General features: G+C 37.6%; 1 protein-coding gene across 5 annotated transcripts in view; it reads left to right on the top strand.

Moving 5' to 3' along the window:
* The window catches only part of ZNF33B (zinc finger protein 33B), a 54,461-nt gene extending 47,377 nt beyond the window's left edge, over positions 1-7,084 (top strand). For all 5 annotated transcript variants that reach the window (XM_023724868.1, XM_023724869.1, XM_023724867.1 and 2 more), the window contains one exon: positions 4,350-7,084. In XM_023724868.1, the coding sequence (XP_023580636.1) occupies positions 4,350-6,520 (2,171 nt within the window). In that variant the 3' untranslated portion in view covers positions 6,521-7,084. The remainder of the gene's footprint in view (positions 1-4,349) is intronic.
* Positions 7,085-15,376: the final 8,292 nt, after the last annotated feature.

Genomic DNA, 15,376 nt, shown 5'->3' with positions numbered 1-15,376 from the left:
ATACACATAATTGGGAGTACCAGAACAAGAGAAGAGAAATGGACAGAGAAAAATGTTTTAAAAAAATAATCACTGAAAACTTTTAAACTTTGTCGAAAAACACCAACGTATACATCCAAGATGCCCGACAAACTTCAAGTAGGATAAATAAAAAAGATCTACACCTAGATACATCATAATGAAAATGTTGAAAGTTTAAGAGACAATCTTGTAAGCATCAAGAAAAAAACGATTCATCATGCTTAGGAGAGCCACACTAAGATTAACACTGAGTTCCTATTAGAGACAATGAAGACCAGAAGGCATTATGATGCCATATTCAAAAGACTGAATGAAAACAAAAACAAAAACACAAAAACCAATAATCTAATATCCAACAAAGTTATTTTTCAAAAATGGTGGCTAAAGATAAACAAAAACAGAGAAGTTGTTGCTAAAAGACTTGCCTTGTCAAGAATAGTGATAATACCAAATGCTGGTATGGATGTGGAGAAACTGAATTAGTCATATATATTACTGATGGAAACATTGGAAGATAGTTTCTTTTAAAGCTAAAAATGGACTTAGCATATGACTCACCAATTGCGCTTATTGAGAAATGAAAATTCAAGTTCTCTCAAAAACGTACATGTTACATTGCAGCTTTATGAATAATAGTTCATACATGAAAGCAATCTGTATGTCCTTCAGTAGGTGGATTGCTAAACAAACTGTGGTATATCTATACCATGGAATGCTTCTCAGCATTAAAAAAGAACAGACTGTTAATACAGGCAACAACTCGGATAAATCTTAAGGGATTATACTGAGTTGAAAACACCAATCCTGAGAAGTTGTATATTTATGTGGTCACCCTCAAATTTGGTTTGAATGTTGTGGGGTTTAGAATTTAACCTTAACCCAAAGAATTTGGCTTTGCCCTCAGTTTTTGAGAGATGATCTCTAAAAAACCTTGGAACTTAAGTGTCTTCAGTAAGGACTCCAGACCACACCTGGTTATGCCAGTGAGGTGATGAGGTGACTCTGGGGCAGGGGCTGGCCAGTCCACAAAGACACACTGCATAATAACACTCATGATCACCTCATCATATTTACTGATCTCAGGGGAGAAGGGCTTGAGTTTGCCTTACATAACGAGGCCCCGAATAAAAGCTCTGGACATGGAAGTTTCTTGGGCTGCCTAATTGGTGAAAGACACCCATGCACATTAGAGGGTACTGCGTCTTTTTTGGACATGAGAGCTCCATGTTGGGAACCTTACCAGACCTCACCCTATGTGTCTCTTCATTTGTATCCTATTTTCCTAGAATACTTTTTTCCTACAGTTACTTCCTGTAATTGTAAGTATAACACTTTCTATGAGTTCTGGTCATTCCAACGAATTATCGAACCCAAAGTAGTAGTGGGAGCCAGCAGATCGAGGGCGGAGGGGTGACTTCTGAACTTGTGGCTGGCATTCTGAAGTGGACGGAAATCCCTGAATTTGTAGCTACCAGCTCAGAAGTTAGAGTGTCATGTGGACTTCCAAACTTGTGACTGGCATGTGCCTATTTGGCAGTCTGAAGAACAGTGTTATTTTAATTTGTGAGATCCAGACTGGCTCCAGGTGACTACAGTCAGAAAGAAGTGCTGCATGGGCAGCTGGTCTGAAGGACACTGTCCTTTTAACTTGTGAGATCTGACCTTTTCAAAAAGAGACTCTTAAGGAAATTAAAAGACAAGCAACAAATGGGAAGAAAGTATTTGCAAAACCTGTATCTGATAGTGTTTTTACCCAAAATATATATATTTTTAAGAACTTATAAAACTAAGAAAATAAACAGCCCCTTCAGAAATAGTTAATAGGCTTGAATATCCACTTTACCCTAGAAGATATATAGCAAATAAATCACATGAAAAAATACACATCATTGTCAATCGGGAAAAGGAAACAAAACCACAATGAGATTTCTCTTACAATGGCTAAAATAAAAAATATTGGCCATACCTAGTGTTGGCAAGGATGTGGGGGAGCTGGAGCTTTCTACACAGCTATTGGAAGGTAAATTGCACAACCATTTTAGAGAACAGTTTTTCAGTTTTTTAAGAAATTAACTGTAGACATACCATATGACCCAGCCATTCTGATAATCGGTACAAAGGTTTGTACATGAATTTTCATAGCAGCATTATTCATAATAGCTGAAAATTGGAGACAGCTCAAATCTCTATCAAGTTAATTATATAAGCAAATATTTGTGTATCCATGCAATGAACTTCTACTCACCAATAAATTTAGTTGAGCTATTGGTACATACAATAACATGAATGAATCTCAGAATTAGGATGATGAAAGATTCCAGAAAAAAGAGTACATACTATCATGAATTCATCTAAAATTCTCAAAATTGCAAGCTAATATCTATACATATGAAGCAGATTACTGGTTGTCTAAGGATGAAGGAGGTGGGACAGAAACAGTGATGGGAGACTGATTACAAAAGGGCACGAGGAAACTTTTGGGAATGATGAATTTCTTGTCTTGATTTTCAAGATAGCTTCATGGTTTTATACTTACTTCAAAACTTACCCAATTAAATAATTTAAACGTGAAGTTTACTGTTCGTCAATTATACATCACTGAAGCTGTTTTAAGATTGCTATGAAAGTTTCTAAATGCTTGTGTCAGTTTATTTTTATTGTAGTAAATACGTATGTAAGAAAATATTTCAACATTATTCACATGAATATGATGTTTGGTCTCAATTCTGTAATACAGTTACATTTAATGAATGTTACATATTCACTGTTTGAAACTTCTCTAATAGAACTAGGTTTCATGATTGCAGTAAGCTCTATTTATCTAAACTGTTTCTTTTTCGTTTTTTTTTTTAATAGCCTTGATAACTGAAAAGGGTAATGGACTGGATTAAACCCTTGATTCCCATTTGAATTTCTAGAAAATGCTGCTCAACTGAACCTTGTGTTGTATGTTGCTGTCAAACCTGATGCCAAACCTATGTTGCTGTTTGTTTGTTGTGACTTGGTCTTTTTCCTCAAAGGACTTTTTTATGCTTAAGATCTAATAGTTTATACTAAGGTATGTCTTGCAGTGACTGTTTCAGGTCAGTTTTCCCAAGTTCATTTTGATCCTTTTGAATATGTGAAATCAGAGCTGCTTTTACTTCTGGAAAGATTTCTTAGATTATAGTTTTTAATTTTAGATTAGTTCCACTGTTTCGTTTTTCCTCTTAAGGAACTCTAACTATTCACAGTGCTTTTTTCTTCCTATCTTCATTATCCACAACTTTCTGATTTATATATTTATTTAGTCTTTTTGTGTTGTTCTTTTGTCTGTATTCATGACCTTTCCCAATATTGTTGATTAAAATTTCACTCAAATCTATTTTCTCTTTCTACTCCTTTTAATTTAATTTCTGTTTCCTAAGGTCATTTTGGCCTTTTCTGTAACTTCTTTCTTGACTTTGGTCAGCTTTTTTCTATTTCCCATATACTACATGCCCCTTCTTTTTAATTTCTCAGAAGCCTGACCTCTAATCTACCAGAACTCTCAGTATTCTCAGTATTTTCCCATTAATGGTGGGACTTTCCCTTTCTGGAAGTGGTTTTATTTGTGTTACATCATTCCTAGGCTGTCTGTGTTTTGCTTTTTTCCAAGTGGCCACCCTGGTCTCCAACTGTCTATACTTGGGCTCTAAAACTGTTTCTGCTGTTTTTGAATATTTATTTCCCTATGTAGTGGTGATTTGAAGTTAGAAATATTCTCTGTCTCCTAGTTATGTTAAAGTTATGAGTTGTATCTCCTAATTATGCTAAAGTCATGGGTTGCTGTAAACTAGACCAAACCTATTGTCGAGTTGATTCCAGCTCATAGCAACCCTATAGGACAGAGTAGAACTTGCCCCATAGGGTTTACAAGAAGCAGCTGGTGGATTTGAACTGCCAACCTTTTGGTTAGCAGCTGAGCTCTTAACCACTGCACCACCAGGGCTCCATCAGTTGCTATATGGAATTTCATTTGCTTTCCTTGTATTGACCTTTATAGCTTTTTGGAGGATGCATGGAGAGTTGGAGATTTAGGCAATTGCCAAAATACAGTTGGAAACCAAATGTATGTGTTCTAGTAGCCAGTTTCCTCGCCCTTTTCCCTCCCTCTATACCAGGCCACTTGTTTCTATTTTGCCAAACCAAATAAATAATAAAAATATGTACTTAGTAATATTTTCATTCCTGAAGACTGAACAAGAAACCAAAGAGTCAGCTGCAACATAGGACATCTGCATAGAGGTCCCATTCCATAAGAAATGTGTTAATATTTGTACGGTAAGGTTTCTTTTTCTTGTTTCTAGAAGTCTGGAAAGCTGATAACCTGAAAGAGAGGAGCAGAGAAAACCAAGATAAACATTTATGGCAAGTTATATTCATCAATAACAAAACACTGACTAAGGGACAAGGTAATGTAATAGGAAATCCATTTAACTTGGACACAAATTCTTTTCCTTCCAGAAAAATACTCTGCCAGTATGACTTATGTGGAATGAGTTCAAACTATATTTCAGAATTAGTAATTAATAAGAAAAACTATTTAAGAAAAAAGCCTGATGAATTTAATGTCCGTGGAAAATTGCTATTTAATATTAAGCATAAGAAAACTCATACTGGAGAGAAAAGTGAAGTTTTTCAAAATAATAAAACCCTTAGTCCTAATGAGGACACTATTCAGCACGAGAAGAATCAAACTTCAGAGCAAAATTTTGAGTATAATGTTTGTCAAGAACTCTTCCATGAAAAAGTCGTATTTAATACACACAAGAGAGAAAACCCAGAAGGGAATGACTATGAATATGATGAATGTGGGAGAACTTTCTGTGATAACTCATCCCTCTTGTTCTATCAGATAGGTCCCTCAAGAGACAATCACTATGAATTTAGTGATTGTGGGAAATCCTTATGTATGAAGTCAGCCCTCTTGAAACATCATGGAATACATATGAAACCCTATGAATGTAATGAAAGTGGGAATAATTTCAGGAGGAAGTTATACCTCTCACAACTTCAGAAAACTCATAAAGGAGAGAAACACTTTGAATGTAATGAATGTGGGAAAGCTTTCTGGGAGAAGTTACATCTTACTCGACATCAAAGGATACACACAGGAGAGAAACACTTTGAATGTAATGAATGTGGAAAAACTTTCTGGGAGAAGTCAAACCTCACTAAACATCAGAGATCACACACAGGGGAGAAACCTCATAAATGCAGTGAATGTGAGAAAGCTTTCAGCCACAAATCAGCCCTCACATTACACCAGAGAACACATACAGGGGAGAAACCCTATCAATGTAATGTATGTGGGAAAACTTTTTACCAGAAATCAGACCTCACTAAACATCAGAGAACACACACGGGGTTGAAACCCTATGAATGTTATGAATGTGGGAAATCCTTCTGTATGAATTCACATCTCATAGTACATCAGAGAATTCACACTGGTGAAAAACCCTTCGAATGTCCTAAATGTGGGAAATCCTTCTATCAAAAATCACATCTTTCACAGCATCAGAGAACTCACATAGGGGAAAAACCCTATGAATGTAATGCTTGTGGGAAAACTTTCTACCACAAGTCAGTACTTACCAGGCATCAGATAATTCATACAGGTTTAAAACCTTATGAATGTTATCAATGTGGGAAAACCTTCTGCTTGAAGTCAGACCTCATGGTACATCAGAGAATTCACACAGGGGAGAAGCCCTTTGCATGTCCTGAATGTGGGAAATTCTTCAGCCATAAGTCAACCCTCTCCCAACATTATAGGATGCACACAGGGGACAAACCCTATGAATGTAATGAATGTGGAAAAATCTTTTACAATAAATCATACCTAACCAAACACAATCGAACACATACAGGGGAGAAGCCCTATGAATGCAATGAATGTGGAAAAACCTTCTGCCAGAAGTCACAGCTCACTCAACACCAGAGAATTCACATAGGGGAGAAACCCTATAAATGTAATGAATGTGGGAAAGCTTTCTGCCATAAGTCAGCTCTAATCGTACATCAGCGAACTCATACAGAAGAAAAACCCTATAAATGTAATGAATGTGGAAAATCTTTTTGTGTCAAGTCAGGACTTATTTTACATCAGAGAAAGCACACAGGGGAGAAACCTTATGAATGTAACGAATGTGGGAAATCCTTTAGTCACAAGTCATCCCTCACGGTACATCAAAGAGCTCACACAGGAGAGAAATCTTGTCAGTGTAATGAATGTGGTAAAATTTTCTACCGTAAGTCAGACCTTGCTAAGCATCAGAGATCACACACAGGAGAAAAACCCTACGGATGTAGCACATGTGGAAAAACCTTCTCTCAGAAGTCAAACCTCGTTGTACATCAGAGAACTCACACAGGAGAAAAATCTATGAATAAAATGTTCAGCCAGAAGCCATCACCCACTAAAATTCAGAGAATTCACACAGGAGAAAGATCTACTGACACTCTGAATGTTCAGTAACCTTCATCCACAAACTTGGCCTTAATTTACTTCAAAGTAATGATGGGGAAATAGATTGCAACAAATATAGGACAGCCTTTGTTAAGAAGTGACATTTGATTGATACTGACATAAAACTTTACAGTTGGTTTGAATTTGTGTAAGTTACTTGTAAAAATCTAAACTAGCTTAAGTCAGTTTATATTGAGAAATCTGGCCATTTAAGAAATACTTATTTTAAAGTTTCTTTTGGAAATAATGTAATATTAAAAGTTGTGTTTTAGATTTGAGACCATACTTGTTTTCTGAAAAAATAACAAATAGTAATATATAGACATTTGTTGCAGAATATGAAGCTTAAATTTTTTTTTTCTTTTTAGAAATAGTTCAAGACTCATAAGGAATTGCAAATATATTACAGAGATTTCTTTTGTACCCTTTACCAAGTGTTCCGGATTGAATTTTTTCCCTCAAAATATGTGTTGTAAATTCTAAACTCTATACCTGTGGTTATAATCTCATTTGGGAATAGGTTTTATTTGTTATGTTGATGAGACAGTATTAGTATAGGGTGTGTCTTAACTCAGTCTCTTTTGATATATGAAAGAGATTAAACGAGTGAGTAAACAGAGATGGGAGAAGATAGATGCCTTGCCACATGAAGATCACCAGGAGCCAAGGAATAAGGACCTTCCCCCAGAGTCTCCTAAACTATGAGATAATAAATTTCAGTGTGTTAAAGCCACTCACTTGTGATATTTCTGTTACAGCAGCACTAGATAACTAAACAGAATTTGGCTGAGAAGTGGGAGTGCTGCTCTAACAAATACCTAAAATGTGGAAGTGGTTTTGCAATTGGGTAATGGTAGAGGCAAGAGGAAATTTGATGTGCTTCATTGTAAGGCACTAGATTGCCTTGAAGAGACTATTGGTAGAATTATAGCCACCAAAGACAATTCTGATGAGGGCTTAGAAAGAGCTGTGGTGAGAGCTATCATGAATAGAATGTTGTTAGAAATGTGGATATTAAATATGCTTCTGGTGAGACTTTACAAAGAGATAGTAAACACTATTGGTCATTGGAGAGAAAGTGATGCTTTTTATGCAGTGGCAAAGAACTTGTCTGAATTATGTTCAAATGTTGGATGGAAGTTAGAACTTGTAAGTGGTGAACCTGGATATTTGGCTGAGATTTCTAAGCAAGATCTTAAAGGGACCATGTGGTTTCTCCTTGCTGCCTGCAGTAAAATGTGAGATGAAAGAGATGGAGTTAATAATGAACTGTGCAAAATGAAAACAAAACTTAAAGATTTGGCAAATTCTGTTGTACAAACTAAGGACACATGTCCTAGAATTTTCACCAAGGATGTGGCTATACAATCTTTTGTTGAAGAGATTAAGCCTGTGATTTATGAGTCTAACCCACTACTATAGCAGAAGACCCATCATCTCAGACTGAAGGGGACAGAGAAAGGATGAAACAAAAGTGAGCTAGCTATCTGCCTCTTGCAATTCTATAGGCAGGAAACAGACCAAAGGACTGTTGGAGGACTACATCTGTTGTCCTCCAAAAAAAGAAAAGGACCATGCCTGGAGAAGTTTGGAGATAGCAGAACTATTGGAAGGAGTGTGGGAAGCAGGGCTATCTTGGTTTCAAAGGCTGGAGCCATGATCTCCTAGGTCTCAAAAAGTCATATCAGTTCCAGAGTGTGGGGCTGCCAATGAGTTTGGCTAAGAGGATGGGGCCACTGCCCAAACCTAAGGAGGTGGGGCTGCCATACCCGAGAGGCAGAAGAAGGGGCTCCTAGGAGAGAGGGGGTGGGGTTGCCACTCAGATGGGCTAGGAGAATGGGACCATCCAAAACTGAGGGAGCAGAGTTGCCATCCCAGTGGGTTTGGAAGGCGGGGCCTCCACCCAGAATCCAGAGAGCATAGCCAACACCCGGAGTCTGGAGAGTGGGGCCGTTGCCCAGATAGTTCTGGAAAAGAGGATCATTTTCAGGCCTTGAGAGCTAATGTAATTTGTTCTGTTAGGTTTTGTACTTGCCTGGTGCTTGTTGTCCTTCTTTCCCTCCAGTTTCTCTCATTTGTAATGGAAATGTGTGATGGTTAAAGTTGTGTATCAACTTGGCTGGGCCGTGATTCTCAGTGGTTTGGCAGTTATGATGTAGTTTGGCAGTTATGTAATGACATAGTCATCTCTCTGATGAGATCTGATATAATGTAATCATGTCCATGGTGAGAGCTGCTGTGAGCGGCCAATCAGTTGAAAGGGAGTTTCCTTGGGTATGTGGCCTGCATCCAATATATATGGACTCTCTGGCAAAGCTCGGTGGCTCTTGTTTGCTTTGGATCCTTCATTTGGCTGGTCATCATTTGACCTCAAGTTCTTGGGACTTGAGCCAGCAGCCTGCCTTCTTACCTGCTGATGTTGGATTCATCAGCCTCCGCAGCCCATGAGCCAGCAGCCTGCCATCTGACCTGCCAATTTTGGGTTATTCAGCCCCTGCAACTATGTGAGTCAGGAGAAGCCTCCATCCTGCTGCCCTACCCACAGACTTGGGACTTTCCTGCCTCTAACCGTGTGAGCCATTTTCTTGACATAAATCTCTCTGTACGTATGTGTGTATATTTTTACATATATATGTATATACATGTATATACACACATATATACACACACTCCCCTAGTTTGACTTCTCTACAGAACTCAGCCTAAGACAAAATATCAACTTGTTCCTTTTCCACCATTGTACTATGGAAGCAGATAACTTGTATTCTAGATTTCACAGGTTCACAGATGAAGAGGAATTTTGCCCCAGGATTGAATATGCCTAAAGTCTCACCCATACTTGATTTAGATGATTCAGATGAGATTTTTGACTTGGAGTTGATTTAAGGACTTGTAGGATGAATGTATTTTGCATGTGGGAAGGACATGAATTTGGGGGGGGTGCTAAAGGATGAATTGTTATGGATTGAATTTTGTCCCCCTGAAATATGTGTTGTAAATCCTAACCCTTATATTTGTGGTTATAATCCTATTTGGGATGCCTTTTATTTGTTATGTTAATTAAACAGTATTAATGTGGATGTGTCTGAAGTCAATCTCTTTTGAGATATAAGATTAAACAAGCGAGTAACCAGTGACAGGACAAGATAGCCGCTATGCCATACGAACATCACCAAACCCAGAGAATAGGGACCTTCCCCCAGAGTCAGCAGAGAGAGAGCCTTCCCCTAGAGCCAGTGCCCTGAATTCAGACTTCTAGCTTCCTAAACTGTGAGAGAGTAAATTACTGTGTGTTAAATCCACTCACGTGTGGTATTTCTGTTATAGCAGCACTAGATGACTAAGACACCAAGCTTCTTTTAAGATGTAGATCATATCTTACATAATCTTGGTATATTCTGAAAAACAAGAAATTGATACTGGTAACAGATGTGGCCCCCACAAGTCAAATCGAATTGACCTCAACTAACCACAGCAACAACCACATTACTCAGATACAGACATTATTTATGTTTCACCAGTTTTTACACGCACTGTGTATGGGTGTGTGTGTGCACACTATGAAATTTATCATATGTAGATTTCAGTAACCATCAACACTATCAGAATACGGAACCAAACAGGAATCTGGAAGCTGTAATTCTATCAGAATTCCAAAGGACTAAGGATTCCATCACAAAAAGCTCCCTCATATTAGTAATGACACCCTTTTCCCAACCCTGACCCCTGGCCACCACTTGACTTTCTAAATGCAAAGAAAAATTGAATAATCAGGGTAGTAGTGTTAAATTGATATGTGAAATATCCCTCCTAAGTACACAGGATTTATGTGTGTACATTTAGCACATAATATGTTTTTGTGTTTTACATGAATAATGAACTTAATTGTTACTATGAAATAAGTATCCCTAGTTTAGCAGTTATTATAACAGCAGGTCCATCCCCAATGTTTGTGGGGCTTATAACAAAAGTTTAAATGGAGGCATGAAAGCTAATTGAATATTTAAATTATAATCAAAATAACAAAATTGAATAAAATATTGTCTGCATGAGGAAATCTAGTCCCAAGCCCCAATGCCCTCTTTCTCTTTCTACCAGTGGTTTCCTCTAAGCTATGCGGTGCCTTTAGTGTACATATGTGGGCACTTCAGCTTTCAGCATAAATTTTCTTAAAACTCTGAGTAGCTGCTCTCCAAAACAAGGTCATACACATTAGATGAGATCTTATGGTTGTTGGCCTGGGAAGAAAAGGGCCCCATATACCCAGAGAGGGATCTGGGTCCTCAGAGACTTTTGACTACATGAGAAGGGTTGAGGCTGGAGGGGGGATAGAATACTACCAGAGTGGGACTCTTACTGACAGTGTAATGGTGGCATACTATATTACATGATATCAAGGTTTTCGAAGCTGAATATCAGTAGTTTTCCATACTGTATATCAGTATGCCTCACTGTATCCTAACAGTACAGTGTACAATTTATGTAGATTAATCTCTGAATATTTAAAGTACCATACCTATTTCTTTTATCCACCTATTTCTTTGTATTTGTAAATGTTTGTGACAGTTACTGAATTTTGCTTTAATAAAAAAGTGAAGCAATGTTTTTGTAAAGTTTACCATTGCCTCATTGTCAAAGGATATTTAAAATATGCAGTCAGGTACACAATTATTCACAGTAAAAATCAGAGTTAATCTGAGAAAGTAGTTGTGAACAATAGTACTTACTACATTCTCCCCCAATAAAATATATTGTTGTGTGAAGAAAATATGGTTGTTGATCGTGCTCTTGATATATTTAAGTGGATCCCTATGTTAGTATAAAGGTGCATAGTCAACTACTGTGTAATGCAGGAACTATTTCCATTTGCAGTTGGAGATGCTGTAGATTCTACTTTGCATCTGTCCTTTTAGTAAATGCAACATGATGATCTGGTTAATTGTGTGGACTCAAGTCAGATTTCTAGGGACAAATACTAGTATCCTGGCTTAATAGCAGCGTGACTTGGGGCAAGTCACTTAAACTATCTTTGTGCCTCTTCTGAAAAGAAAGTAGTGTTCACTACTGTGAGGATTATTTATAAAAAATTACCCTGCAACAAATTGATAGGACATTCCAAAATGTTAGCAAATCTAATTTGGTTTTGTGGCCCTTTGCCCAGATAATTCAGCACTTAGATCTTAGGGAATGGCAAGCCTTTTCTATAGAGTCAGATAGTGAAGATTTTAGACCTTCCAGACCATGCTGTCTCTTTTGCAGATCCTCAGCTCAAATGCTGTCATGGACAATATGTAAATGAATGAGCGCGGATATATTCCAATAAAGCCTTATTTACAAAAACAGGTGGCAGGCCAGACACAGGCCATAGTTTGCTGACCACTGGTTTAATTCATTCAATTCTCAAAATTTTTGGTCTCAACACCACTTTACACTCCTAAAAATTATTGAGGGCCCCAACGTGTTTTTTATGTGGGTTATATCTATTGAAAATTACCATATTAGAAAATTTTAAAACATTTATTCATATGAAAATAAAAATAGTAAACCCATTACGTGTTAAAATTTTTATGAATAAACATTTTCAAAACAAAATTTAGAACAGTGATGTTACTTTACTTTTTTTGCAAACCTCTTTTTTATCTGGCCGAGTGGTAGACAGCTGTACTCTGTTTCTCCATTCCATATAACTCAGTGTACACTCATGATTGAATGAGAGGAAAAATGCAAATAACACCGTAGTACTATTCTGAACAATGGCAGTGGTGATTCAGTGATAGAATTCTTAACCTTTGTGCAGGAGATTTGGGTTTAATCCCTGGCCACTACACTTCAAGTTCAGCCACCATTCATCTGTCAGCGGAGGCTTGTGTGTTGCTGTGATGCTGAGCAGGTTTCAGCAGAGCTTCCAGGCTAGGACAGACTAGCAAGAAAGGCCTGCAGATCTACTTCTAGAAACCAGTCAGTAAAAAACCCTATCGATCACATTGGTCTTACTCCAGTGTGCATGGCGTCGCCATGAGTTAGGGGCTGACTCACCGGCAGCTCACAGCAACAACATTATTATGAAAATAATGTCCTAAAGGAGTTTTAGGGACCCCCAGGGATTCCCAGACCACACTTTGAGAACCATTGGTCTAAATTAATCTTGACAATCCCATTCTTATCAGTGATTGGCTTGGGATAGGTTCTACAACGGCCAGTGACACATTTGGTGAGTAATCTGGGGGAAGTGCGAAGATGAGTAAGTAGGTTACCTTACTGATAAAAAGAGATAAAAGTTATTTTCTTTACTGGATATGAAATTTGTTTGCACTTTTTGAACCTGAGGATAACAGAAGAGAAAGATGGAAAGAACCTGCGTGAAATATGCCGTTGATGTGTTGAAATAGTCAACCCTTGTGCTGCTGTTTTAGGCTGTTTTGAAATGTAGTATAGTTAGGTTTTCCTTATTATTTAAGTTAGTTAAAAGTAACTTAACCAGTACAGAAGTACACTTTTATAGTTGTATGTTCGTAAGTGATGTAGCAATTTGGGAATTTATTTTTTATTGAAATAAGAATGGCTGATTTTCTGCCTCTTGTAATTTCCATATTATGAGTGTAAGCATTGTCCATTATTCTTTTATTTTATTTGAAAGAAACATGTTCCTGCTTCATTGATCTATTAGTGTATCAGCACATGAAAGTGCCATTTAACCTTGTAGTAAAAATGTGCTTTAAACTGTTTCATCAGTCCTTCCACACAGTGTTGCCTTTGTAACACTTTTTCTTACATTTGATAAATTTAACTTGTCACTGATTTCAAATGACATTTGACTATTGCTTTTGTCTGCTTAGTACTCCTTCCCCATATTTATCTGGTGTCAAATTTTGCTTTTGTGACCAAATCACCGGCACTTAGGCTGGATAGAGTGATACCTTTCTGGTCCCATATTGATTGTTCCAGGAAGAGAAATTGGTCCAAGATGGGCCAGTGAGTGTACTTCATAGGTCTCGTAATGGGAGACCATTACAGACCAGTTAGTAACCTTGGCGCTACCCTGGTGAGAAAATGGATCTGCAGAAGAAAAAATAAATTGATCTGTAAGAAGGCAGCCAGTTAGAGTGTTGATGGTGCACAAGTTTAGCTGGTGCTTTACTCCCATCTTCCATCCCACATGATCATACCAACTCTATTTTAAGTGTGGTGTTGTCATAGACCAATATGTTCTTTTAAAATTTCCTAAAGCATGCCTGAGTTAGGCTTTTGTTGGTCAAAATGTAAGTCCTGTATGTACTTGGATCTGTTACTGATCACTTCTATTTCACTGACGTGTGCAACACTAATTGCTGACTTTACATTTTTTAAAATATCTGTATTGTTTCAAAATGTTTTTGATTTTCCCATACACAGATTCTTAGAGATGATGTATAGAATCTGTTGTCAATTTCTTTGGCAAAATTAGGGATTTCTAATCAGATTTGCCTTAAAATTAGTAGAGTATCCATCTAAGGTGGAACATTTGTAGAGTATCCACCTAAGCTGCCCTGAGCCATTCTTTAGATACCAGAGCCTCAACCATGTCTCCTTATTCCTATCTAGTGATCCTTCCATTGACCGGTCTGTATTCCAGCAAGTGAAAGCCTTATATTTCCATCCAGAACAGATGTTCTATCAGAACATCTTACAGAAGGTTCTCAAATTCCCTCAGGTGGAAACATACCAGAGGATCTTCACACTGCCTCTTGTAGAGACACAGTAGCCAGATGGTGAGTCTTATACAGTTTTCATTCCCTTTTGCTTGGCCTACTAATCTGTTGAATTTGAAGAATTTCAATTTTTGAAGAATTGGAAAAATGTAATCTAACCAAGTACGTTTTTTCTCAGCTCTCTGATCAACTGACCTTACTAGCTTAGTGACCAACCTGTTGACAAACTCTACAACCAGCCATCTGGGTGACCAGAGTATTAGAGTGACAGTCTATGTATATAACTAAAATGGAGAGATGGAAGAAAATTATGCCATGCTTAATGTCTAGCTACTCCTTTCAATTGCTCATCCTCCTCGGGGTTTCTCCCCTCTGAAGTTTCAGAAAAATATAGCTAAGAAAATGACATTCTGGCTATCTTCAACACTGTTTCTAAGCTGGGATCAAAGTTTAGCTGCCAAGCATTTATGAACTACTAAATATCTGTGAGAAATTATATTTCTGGGTGATCTATACAGGGTCCATAGCTTTCATCACATTCTCAAAAGGCTGCCATGCCCTAAGTACTGAAGTACCATTGCACAAAGAAGATTCTTGTGAAGCCCTTTGATGTTCTGCACTTCCTCCAAACCTCAATTTGTTGCCCTTCTAATCTGCTGTGAGAGCCATGTTAGAAACAGATGACAGGTCGCAGCACTCTACTGGGTGTCTTAATGATCATGTGTGTAGGTTCTGTTTCCCATGATATTCTCAGTGGCCATGAGAGACATTGTTGTGCAGGAGACTTCCTGAGTGCGCTAGGCTCAAAAGCATCTGCCTCCTTCCTGCTTGATGGCGTCTTTAGTAACACAGTAGTCTCTCAGTCCATAGCAAAGACTTCATTCTGAACCAAGCAATCCTTTTTGGGGCTGGCTAAGATCAGTGCTCGCTTATGCAGTGGGAGTGTTATTATCGATATATGTGTTTTTGTGCACTTGAATGCACATAACTGAAATCTGCATGTGCATCTGTGTGAATGTATTGAGTGTATATATCTAATTCTTTGGAAGTATGTATGTGTCTGCTTGGATGTGTACTGATTACTGTATATTTACACATACCTGTCAAGTTAAATGAGGTGAGTTGTAAATAAGAATTCTATAAGAATATTTTCATATATGTTAATTTGGCTCTCTTT

The sequence above is a fragment of the Trichechus manatus genome, unplaced genomic scaffold (genome assembly GCF_000243295.1).
Source record: "Trichechus manatus latirostris isolate Lorelei unplaced genomic scaffold, TriManLat1.0 scaffold00265, whole genome shotgun sequence".
Classification (NCBI taxonomy): domain Eukaryota; kingdom Metazoa; phylum Chordata; class Mammalia; order Sirenia; family Trichechidae; genus Trichechus; species Trichechus manatus.
The sequence above is the reverse complement of the archived record's forward strand: the minus strand, read 5'-3'. Positions and strand labels throughout refer to the sequence as shown.